This window comes from Rana temporaria, chromosome 1, assembly GCF_905171775.1.
Source record: "Rana temporaria chromosome 1, aRanTem1.1, whole genome shotgun sequence".
NCBI classification, from domain to species: domain Eukaryota; kingdom Metazoa; phylum Chordata; class Amphibia; order Anura; family Ranidae; genus Rana; species Rana temporaria.
Window position 1 is genome coordinate 581207169 of NC_053489.1, and position 12029 is coordinate 581219197.

Sequence of the window (12029 nt, forward strand, 5' to 3'; positions counted from 1 at the left end):
TGCCTTGCTTGTGACCTCCTTTTAACATTTAAAAACCTCACACAAACTACTTTTGCATCACTGTTGACTTGTGCGGGGTTAGACGCCATTTTTTTCTTTTCTTTTTTTTTTGAAAGACTTGGGAAGGGTTAATAAAATATATCCCTTTTCAGTATTTTTTTTACAATAGTATATATATATATATATATATATATATATATATATATATATATATATATATATATATATATATATATATATATAATATAATATATTTTTTTTTTTTTTTTTTTTTTAACTGTGAGGCCCCGTACACACGACCGAGGAACTCGACGTGCCAAACACATCGAGTTCCTCGTCGAGTTCAGTGTGGAAGCCGCCGAGGAACTCGGCGGGCCGACTTTTCCCATTGACTAACATGTTCTCTTTTCGGCCCGACGAGTTCCTCGTCGGCTTCCTCACTGAAAAGTGTACACACGACCGAGTTTCTCGCCAGAATCCAGCTCCGACCGAGTTTCTGGCTGAATTCTGCCGAGAAACTCGGTCGTGTGTACGGGGCCTAACTCTTCAAGGATGACCAGTAGGACCAGAACTAAAGAATTTCCCCCTATTGATGATCGTCATGCATTCTCAGAGTAGCAGAGTTCAGTAGAATCTTTCATATGAAACCAATTGTTACATTTTCACCTACAAAGCTTACTTGGAACTATATTTTATTTTGTTCTAAATCCCATAATGTGAAAAAAAATCACAGAAAAAACTAACACCATTATTTATGTTGATGTTTTTCCCTGTAAAAAAAATGCAAAGACTTTCACCGTCCAATTCAGCATACCATAAGGACTTTTGTCACATAAATTGTGAGAGACTTCATCATGCCATGGAAAGAAAGCTTTTAAACTGTACATGTTGTGCGCCTCAGTCCTCAATTAAATTTGTTATTAAAACAAGATGGGAACTTGTAAAATCATTGTGAGAACCTCTCTATCTGTTGGCAAGACAGATTGTATTTAAAGATAGGGGAGGACAGAGCATCAGTGAGAGATCGGATGAGATTGCTCCTGGGACGCAGCTCCGACTCCTATGTTACCACTGCAGTGTGAATGTGTCCTCGCCCGTGACTATCAACCTGAGTGATTTCACCATTCCTCCCTCCCTTCACCCCCCCTGTGTGTTTCCATCGTATAGCCTTGGAACATGCCTATTACTCTGCAGCTGTGCATGTCAGCGCCTATCAATACAACCTAAGTCCGAATCACATTGCCAGCTCTGGTTTTCTATACATGGACTAGTTCCTGATGTGGCACCCCAGCGCATGATAGCATGTGAAATTTGCCTCCCATATTGGCCACTGCTGTTCACTACTAAGTGCTGCCTTAGACATCAGCTTATTCAGTCAGATGTCTGGTAAGAGTGGATTATGAGTGAGAGCCCGGGTCCCCCTTTTATGAGTTTTACAATTGCTGCTTTTCCTATCAGAGAAAACACTAGTTTAATGATATTTATGTGCCTGTGTGTACAGGTCCACTAAAAACAATGGGATGCAATACAGATGAGAAGGCAAAAAATACCCTGAACATTAAAAAATGTGGCGTCTTTGGTGCAAGAGCCCTTAAAGTCAGAATATTAAGTCTTGCTAGTAGATCGCTTCATGCTTGTCCCTTTTGCAGGTATAGCTATGTAAAACCTCAAAAATAAGTTCCTATACTGCTTAACCACTTAGGGACCGCCGCACGATGATATACGTTGACAGAATGGCACAGCTGGGCACAAGGGCGTACATGTACGTCCCCTTTAAGAACCCGTGCTCGCGACCCGGTCCAAAGGTCCGCGCCCGCAGGACCCGATCGCTGCCGGTGTCCCGCGATCGGGTCGCAGGAGCTGAAGAACGGGGAGAGGTGAGTGTAAACAAACCTTCCCCGTTGTTCTCTGTGGCAGTGTCAGTGATCGTCTGTTCCCTGTCATAGGGAACGACGATCAGTGATGTCACACGTCCAACCACGCCCCCCTACAGTAAGAAACACACATGAGGTTACACTTAACCCCTACAGCGCCCCCTAGTGGTTAACCCCTTCACTGCCATTGTCATTTTCACAGTTATCTGTGCATTTTTATAGCACTTTTCTCTGTGAAAATTACAATGGTCCCAAAAATGTGTCAAAAGTGTCCGATGTGTCCGCCATAATGTCGCAGTCACGAAAAAAATCACTGATTGCCGCCATTACTAGTAAAAAAAAAAAAAATACCATAAAACTATCCCCTATTTTGAAAACACTATAACTTTTCCACAAGCCAATCAAACGCTTATTGCGTTTTTTTTTTGTTTTTTTTTACCAAAAATATGTAGAAGAATACGTATCGGCCTAAATTGAGGGAAAACAACATTTTTTAAATATTTTTTTGGGGAATATTTATTATAGCAAAAAGTAAAAAATATAGATATATGTATATTTTTTAATTGTCGCTCTATTTTGGTTTATAGAGCAAAAAATTAAAACCGCAGAGGTGAGCAAATACCACCAAAAGAAAGCTCTATTTGTGGGAAAAAAAGGACGCCAATTTTTTTGGGAGCCACGTCGCACGACCGCACAATTGTCAGTTAAAGCGACACTGTGCCGAATCGCAAAAAGGGGCCAGGTCCTTAACCTGCATAATGGTCCGGGTCTTAACCGGTTAAAGTCCAGTAATTCACTTTCTTACCCTGCTCTGCACATGCTCAGTTGCTATCTATTTGTAGGCACTGTGCCAAATTTTGTAGCGGCTGATCTGCTGACAGCCTAAGGATTTACTGCTGTTCAGGGCTTCAGCAACATCGCAGCCTCCAGCAAGAAGAAACAGGAACAATGCTGGGGGCAGTTTACAGCACACACTAATTTAGCATAATTAATCATGTGAAATTTATGTTCCTTGCTAAAGAACATTATTTTTATCACGTCATGTGTACTGTTCCACTTTAAGGTTATCGTCCAGAAGAGTCTGGTGTCCAACCATTGTAAATGACGGGCTTGTTTTAGAACCTAGTGACACAGGGATGAGGAGTTGCCAGTATGGGGAATGAGTACCCCCAGGAATTAAGAAACAAATTGCTATTCCATGTGCGATCACAGATCCCACTTACAAATGACAGCTCTGGGTCTCCCCTAGCATTTAGGAAACTATCACCGGATTTCCCAACATGATCAACATATCAGGCAATATTGTAGTAATCATATGCAGGATATATAGTATGATCATTCAGAAAATAAACCATGCCTATGCCGTGGCAGCCAAAGGATTACAGTATACATCTGTATAAGGCTATAACTGTCAGATACACATGATCAGGTCCCAGTACCGGCTTCAGTGTAGAGGAGGGACAGTCAACAATGAATGCCCTGTAGTAAGCCTATGGGTAATATAATCACACAATTGGGACCCAGTGCCGACTTTGGTGTAGGAGAGGCAGCAACAATGGCTACAGTGCCTCTCCTACACTGAAACCGACACTGGGACCTGATCATGTGTCCCAGACCATAGCGACTTCAGAATAAGTAAGTATAGGCATCTGTACATTTAAGAGGGTAGACGGAATAGTCTTGGAATAGAGGTGGTAGTAGTTTTAGCCTTCGTTAGAGTTTGACTGGAATTTCATGTTGAAGCGGAGCTCCACCCAAAAGTGGAATAAATAGGAGACACTTTCTTTCCATTTTTACATGTATTGCTGCTATACTGGTAGTCACTGTGGATCTAAAGTTTGGAGCTGTATTGTGGAAGGAGTACTTATCTGCAGTTGTGGTTCCTCTGGCAATTCCCAGGAGGGAATATACGCACTCCGTGCAAGGCGTGTTTGACCCCTTGCAGGGTCACCTGAGGGAGGTGATTGAGCAATCTATGTGGTGGTGGGATCACTTTTCCTTGAAGTTTGTTTGAAGATTCATCACCCAAGCTATTTGTTTATGCACCACGTGGACTATATTTGTTTCATATTCATATTTTGGACTTGTTTATGATATTATTTATCATCTAATATTGTATATGGCACTGTATTATTTTCATATTTCACTATACATCGCTGCTACACTTATATCAGTTATTGTTTTTTTGTAGGAGCACATTAGTGGAAGCTGCAGTATTTTGCATAGATATTTTATTTTATTATCACAAGGTTAACCATCACATAAGTTCAATTGGTGCCATCAGTAAATTTTCACTTATATTATTATTTTATTAATTTTTCCATACACTATTAGCGTGCAGCTACCACAATTTACATACAAAAGTGGAACCTCCGCTTATCTGCTTCCTCCCTCTCTCCGGTGCCACATTTGGCACCTTTCAGGAGGGGATCGGGGGGGCAGGGGACATGTACCTGTTTTCGACAGGTACCCTTCCCCCCCTTCCGAGAGAGGTTCAGCCCCCCTCCTCCGCCGTAAGGCCAGTTAGAAAGCACAGTGCAGTAGGAAACCATCTGTGAACCTGAAAGGCTTCAATGCCGGTTTCCCTAACCATGAATGGTGGTTGCAGCACCCCAGAGCCGATCGGAAAATCGGCTGGGGTGCCGACATTGCGGGACCCCTGGACAGGTGGGTGTCTTAATATTAAAAGTCACCAGCTACAGTATTTGTAGCTACTGGCTTTTATTTTCTTCATGGAGGGGGGTGGAACTCCTTTACCTAGATAGGCAAATTAATTATAAAGTTATATTCAAAGTTATTGACCCATACGGACGCAATTTACTTTGGATGGACACCTATGCATCAATGACCTTTTTGGCTATTAAAGAGTTACATCTATTCAGCTACAATATATACCAAATCATTTTTATTACTTTAGCTGAATGCAAATACAGAATTTTACAAATTGTTAGAAGGTAGAAAACATTTGTTATTCAGATATAAAATATCTTTATAGCCGATTCTGCTAATATCATTACTGAAGGTTAATGACAGCTTGAATACATGTTAAAGTGAGTATGTTCCTCTGAGTAAACCTCCAGTTAGGCACCAACTGTGGAAGCCTGAGAAAATGTTCAGCCTGGAATCTCCTGTAAGGAAATGTATTGTCATTAGGAAATAAGTGGGATTTAAAGGCGTATCAGTCACTTGCAATTAGTCTGCTTCCACTGGCATGAATAAAATAGCACGTTGTTGGTAATTTGGTGGGTTTCAGCAGTAGAACTCTGGGATTGACGATGTTGCTGATAGCCAGACATGAGCTGTTTTTCTTGGCAGCCTGAAGGTGTTTTTCTGCCCTTTGGGGCTTTGTGGAAGTGTTGTTTCTTGACCCACGTTTCATATTGTATAACTCCCTAGTATGTCTCTGTCTTTTGCTGTAGCTGCTGACTAGAAGGTCTGCAGACATTTACAGAGCTCAGCATCTTTCCTTTGACTTTTCACATGGTGTAATTCGATGGTAGCAGGCACATTTCCTGTGGAAGGAAGCTTACTGAACCGTAGATAGGAGATTGTATTATTGTAATCGCTTGTAGACTACATTTCCATCTGTTTTGGCACCTTATGAATGTATGGTTTTTCTATCAATTTAACAGTAGGCTGCTAATATATAACATATGATTAATTTAAATCTAAATTCCACTGAAGTTTTGCCATATGAAAGGCTTGCTGTAGCTTTCTCAAATGTTTGTTGCAGTCTCATATGAATAACCATTAAATGTTTTATGTTGCAGTCTCATACAGATGACAATTTAATTTATGGTGCCGTCTGTGGTTTACAATCTGACACAATCACACAGAACCTTTAAATATGATGCCTGAGACGTAAAACATGCTGTATATATGCAAGAAGTACATAGTTCTGTATACCATCTAGGTTTCCAGACCCTGTTGATTTGTTGGAAGTTACCCCATAAAGATATGCCTGTTTGTTGGATTTCATACAATTACACTTGTGCGGTAATACTAAGTACAGCTGTGGCCAAAAATTTGGTAAATTACACGAATATAAATTTTCACAAATTTATATTTCAGTGTTTTTAGATCTTTTTGTCAGATTTTACTATGGTATACTAAAGTATAATTACAAGCATTTCATAAGTGTCAAATGCTTTTATTGACAATTACATTAAGTTTATGCAGTGTCAATATTTGCAGAGTCGATCCTTCTTTTTTCAAAACCTCTGCAATACGTCTTGGCATGATGTCAATCAACTTCTGGGCCACATCCTGACTAATGGCAGTCACACAATCTCAATAGGATTAAGGTCTGGGGAGTTTCCATAGACTCAAAATTTCAATGTTTTGTTCCCCAAGCCACTTGGTTGTCACTTTGCCTTATGGCAAGGTGCTCCATCATGCTGGAAAATGGATTGTTCATCACCAAACTGTTCTTGGATGGTTGGGTGACGTTTCCCCCGGAGGATGTTTTTGTACCTTCTTTATTCATGGCTGTGGTGTTAGGCAAAATTGTGAGTGAGCCCCACTGCCTTGGCTAAAAAGCAACCCCACACATAAATGGTCTCAGGATGCTTTACCATTGGTATGACACAGGAAGGATGGTAGCACTCATCTTTTCTGGACAAGGTTTTTTCTGCATGCCCACAAACAATGGCAAAGGGTTTTCATAAGAGAAAAATTACTTTACCCCGGTCCTTAGCAGTCCCATCCCTGTACCTTTTTGCAGAATTTCAGTCTGTCCCTGTTCTTCTTGGAGAGCAGTTGCTCGATTGCTGCCATTCTTTACACCAGGCCATCATCCAAAAGTCTTTGCCTCACTGTGCATGCAGGTGCGCTCCCACCTGCCTACTGCTATTCCTGAGCAAGCTCTGCCCTGATCCCGCAGCTAAATTAACTGTAAGAGACGGTCCTGGCACTTGCAGGACTTTCCTGAGTGTCCTGAAGTGTTCTTAACAAATGCAGTGGAAATTGTTTTTAATAGGATTAAAGCGGAGTTCCACCGAATTTTTTTTTTCTAAAAGTCAGCAGCTACAAATACTGCAGCTGCTGACTTTTAAAATAAGGGCACTTACCTGTCCAGGGCGCCCGCGATGTCCTCACCCAAAGCCGATTTGTCTCTCGGGTGGAGGCGCTGCCATTTTTGGTAAGGGAATCTGGAAGTGAAGCCTTGGGTGGAACTCTGCTATAAGTTGATTTTCATGGCAAAGATGGACTTTGCAAATAATTGCAATTCATCTGATCACTCTTCATAACATTCTGGCGTATATGCAAATTTCCATCATAAAAAAATGAGGCAGCAAACTTTGTGAAAATGTTATATTTGTGTAAATCCCAAAACTTTTGGCCACGACTGTACATAGCTAGAGGGCTAATCCCTATAATGGTTTAATTAATGAGACATGTTTCATTCAGCTTTCTGAGCAGTGAACTGATGCCCAGACTGGCAGTATGGCTAGACAGGCAATCTGGCCAATAGACTACTTCTTTCCTGAGGCTTATTTCCCAAAAGCAAATTGCAAATTTAAAGGCTTTTTTTTTTAGCCCAAAGCACTGTAGTAAAAAATATATATATTTTTTTAAATGTTACTAATGTTTTTTCAACATCCAATTTGAGTTGGATGAGTTATTGTGACCTTGCTAGCCAACTGTATTCTCTCCCCTCTCCCCCCATCAATACCACTCTATATACATTTTTGATTGTGTGTTTTTATTTTTATTTTTTTACAACAGCCAGTTAGATAGTAGTCCCAACAACAAGTTCTTCTTCTATATCCTAGTTATTTTATGCCCTAGCTTTGGAACATGCTCGGGGGGGGGGGGGGGGGGGGGGGGTTGGGGAATGTCATTGATGAAGCCTTCCACTCTTTCACAGATGTTCTAAAAAAAACATTGGTGGGCAGTCTGTCTGTACTCGGGTGAGGCATTCAGTTAGTGCCTCTGTTTCTCCCAGAAGAGTTCAATGCCAAGGCTATATCCCAGAAATATCAGTTCAGTTGTTCAGGATGGGACCCAACTTTGTATTTGGGAGGTTCTCACTTTTAGGGCAGGTAGGCTGAGAAGATGATGCTTGATTTTTAACCTAGGTCTTTAGGCAGTATTTAACTAAAAAGCAAACCTTTATTATATTACAGCTGACCAGTGCTTTGATGTGAAGGTTTCCTTTTTTTTAGGCTTGCTTTCTTCTATTTTCATCTAGCGATGCCCAAATCTGTTGTATTTCGCAAGCTCAAGCTTTCCAGCAGAATGCTTCAGATTACATGGATTGGACAAACCACTTAAACACTAGCAGGGTGATGAAAATGATCAGGTTTTTTTATTTTCTTTTTTTTTTATTAATTCACCCCTTATCTCAAAAGGAAAAACTATTTGCTGGAACTCACGTGTCAAACACAAGGCCCACAGGTCTTGTGCAGCCCTCCAGGCCATCTCATGTGGCCCTCACACCTTTCCTGCAGCTGCACCACACCCTCATCTGTTACCACCTTGTCTCAGCAGTCTGCAGCAAAAAAGACAGAGCCCCTTCTACAGATTGTGCATTTTTCTGTGCAGCCGTGGAGGTGATCGTCTCTGCTCCCCCCCAAGGAGTGTGAATGGGCTCTGTGCCAGTCTGCACCTGTCTTTCACAGCTAAGGCCTTTAGTTATTACCAAAACCAGTAATAATTTAATTCAGAGGTAATTATTTCATATGTTAAAGCGTAGATGCATTTATATAGTCTTACAGATACAACCGGCCCTTTGAGGGCAAACGCAATGCTGATGCGGCCCGCAATAAATTTGCGTTTGACACCCCGCTGCAACTGATTTTAAAATGTGAGCTGGAGTTTTGCTCCCCTCCCCGAGACTGACAATGCTGCTGTCTGCTGTGCCTCCTGTTCTCATTCCCCCAGAGTTGTGTCTTGCTAATACAGTAGGTGTGATACTTGCAACATCACCAGGTGTAAAAATCGATGCAGACCTCATATCTGATTGTTAAGCTGCAATATAATACATTTTTGGGTTTAATACCGCTTTAAGAATATGCTTTGCATGGTAACCTTTAATTTTTATGATGAACTGAATCCATGTGTTTTTCATTGTTTTTAAACTTTATTTACCTTTTTTTTTCCCCAGCTGCCCTGTGGACATCGGTGCAAAGAGATCTGTCACCAGGGAAGTTGTTCAGTTCTTTGTATTCAGAAAGTTAAACTTCGATGCCCTTGTCGGAGAATTAAAAAGGTCTGTATAACTGCCTGATCGAACAAATGTTTTTTCAAAACTAACATTTCTCTGTATGGTACTTCATCTGCGTTGGCATATACAGGCGGTCCCCTAGTTACAAACATCTGACTTACAAATGGAGGGAGAGGAAATCTACCCCTAGGAAGGGAAATTAACTCCTGTAAGCTCTATCATGGGAAAAAGGTATCCCCACTGAAGTCTTATCACCAATCCCTGTTTCCACAACAACCCCAAATTTTCCAAATCCAACTGTCATTGGGACAAGAAAGTAAGGTGAAATCTTCTGATCAGGGGCACATACAGCAAAACAAATTTGACAGGGGTGATAACCCTTCCCTATGCTATCCAAAAAATCATAAAAATAATTTTTACACTTAAAAAATGTACCCGTTCCTACTTACAAATTCAACTTAAAGCGGTGGTTCACCCTAATGAATTTTTTATTTTTATATAGCATTAAATTAGGCATAGTAGCGCGAGCTACAGTATGCCTGTATAGATTTTTTTAGCCCGGTACTCACTGTGCAATCCTCTATAGAAGATTCCGACTCCCCGCGGGGAATGGGCGTTCCTATCAAGAGGGAGGATGATTGACGGCCGGCTATGGCACGTCACGCTTCTCCGGAAATAGCCGAAATAGGACTCGGCGCTTCACGGCGCCTGCGCATAGTCTGTGCGCAGGCGCCGTGAAGAGCCGACACCTGTTCCGGCTATCTTCGGGGAGCGTGACGTGCCATAGCCGGCCGTCAATCATCCTCCCTCTTGATAGGAACGCCCATTCCCTGCGGGGAGTCGGAATCTTCTATAGAGGATTGCACAGTGAGTACGGGGATAAAAAAATCAATACAGGCATACTGTAGCTCGCGCTACTATGCCGAATTTAATGCTCAAATGTTGTTAGTGTGGGTGAACCACCGCTTTAAGATCAAACCTGCACACCCCATCTTATTTGTAACCCTGGGAACTGCCTGCATCGGTAAATTCTCGTTGCATGGTTATACTGTATATCTGTTATCTGCTGTTCTGTTCAAATAGGAATCAAAACGCCAAATTCTGGACATTTTTAGAACATATATTCAGGTGCCTGCTTTATCCAGTTTAATAAGGCTGTTTGAGGGTGTGACTTATTGTACATTATTACTCTATCAAGGATGTTGAGTTTCCAAGAGTTTTTTTTTTATTATTATTCTTTATGTAAATTGCAATCCCCAAGAAAAATAAATTAGAAACACGTGGTTCAACTGTACATAATGTGAAGTACGGGTAAGAAGGATTGTGGGTTGTGTATATCTGTCACCTAGACTTCTTACGTACATATGGTATGGGGCTTCAGGGTTTATGGTGGATAAGGAGAAAGCAAACCTTTTTTTTTTTTTTCTCAAAATTCTAATCATTTCTGTTCTGGGACCTGGAGCCTGAGGTCTTTTGTAGAGCTTTGAGTGGGATAAAGCCTCTACTCCTAGGTCCACATCTCACCTGGTAACACAAGACCTCATTTTTAGTGTTCACTCTCCACAGTCCTTTATTTTTGCATTCTGACAGATACCCAGGGCTCTCTGCAGTGGGAGTTGAATGCCAACAAAACACTCAAAGAATACAGGAGCTGACAGTTTTTTTGGGGGGGACTCCATTAGGGGGAACACGGTTAATCAAGAACCAACCAGAGTTTAGTGAGTGTCTCACAGGAGCAATTGTGTTTTTTTTTTTTTTTATGCTATGGACTTGTACTGCATTGAAATTATAATTGCTGCCTTGCTGAATAAAAGTGCAGCACAAACCTGCTTTAACTGTTCCTGGGTGTCCCTATCGTGTGTATGGTTTACTGCAGTGAGTACTAGTTGAGTCTGTCATCCTTAGGCTAGGTTCACATCACGATTTTTACATCCGATAATCGGACCGTTAAATCGGATGGAATCGTATATGACAAAATCGTATGTAATCGGATAAAAACGCACAGTCATCCGATTTATTACGATTTAGATTGACCACAATATAAAAAAAATCGGACACGATTTTAATACGATTTCAAATCAGGACCAAAAATCGTGGTCAAACACGATTTTTGATGCGATTTTAAATCGTATCAAATCTGATGCGGATCAAATCGGATGCACTTGGGGACCTACATTAATGAATGGAAGTGAATGGATACGTTTTGCCATACAGATTTGTACGATTTCAAACCTAAGAATCGTGAGAACAAGTAGGATGATAAAATCGTGGTGTGAATGCACCCTTACAACTCTGTAATTTGATGTGGGCTGTACCTTAAAAGAGAGGCAGCTATTGTTGAACAAAATAAAGGAGCTTAATAAACAGCTTGTTTTGGCAAATTATAACCAGAAATAGGTGAATTGCCCAGCAGAAGCAACAACTGACTGTAGCCCACCAGGCTTACTAGGAGAGACAGCAACTAGTGAAACTGTGTCTACAACAACAGATACAAGCCCTGTTAGAGGCAGATGGTGTTGCAGGGGCTGACTTCTACATTTCAACAGCTAGTGCAGAGCACTTTATGAAATGTGTCCCTGGAGAATATTAAAACTTGCTTCAGTGTCTCTGAAAGAGTCACCAAATGCAAAAAGCTACCCGAGGATCTCTGAACTTATGTGCTAGCACATGTTTTAATAGGGAAGCCTCAGAAGACCTACATTGACTTGTAACCCCAGGATGTCAAGGAGTATCCTAAAGTCAAGAGGTAATTCATATGGGAATATGACCCTGGAAAGTCCCAGATGTTTGTTCCACATTACAAAAAAAAGCTGGAAATGAAAGTGCTCACGCTTGCTTAGACTGTGTAGTGAGTGGTCTGGAACTGTAACAGAGCCTTGCCTGTTAAAAGAGAAGTTTATTTAAATTTTTTTCCCCTAGTCATACTTGTCTCGGTGGATGCAGCACCAGACTGATGCATCCCGACTTGGAAGTTAAGATGACGCAGT

General features: G+C 41.2%; 1 protein-coding gene across 2 annotated transcripts in view; it reads left to right on the plus strand.

The window, feature by feature from the left end:
• Positions 1–12029, plus strand: part of NFXL1 (nuclear transcription factor, X-box binding like 1) — a 127229-nt gene that overhangs the window by 92923 nt on the left and 22277 nt on the right. For both annotated transcript variants that reach the window (XM_040334972.1, XM_040334979.1), the window contains exon 20: positions 8983–9087. In XM_040334972.1, coding sequence (XP_040190906.1) covers positions 8983–9087 — 105 coding nt within the window. The remainder of the gene's footprint in view (positions 1–8982; positions 9088–12029) is intronic.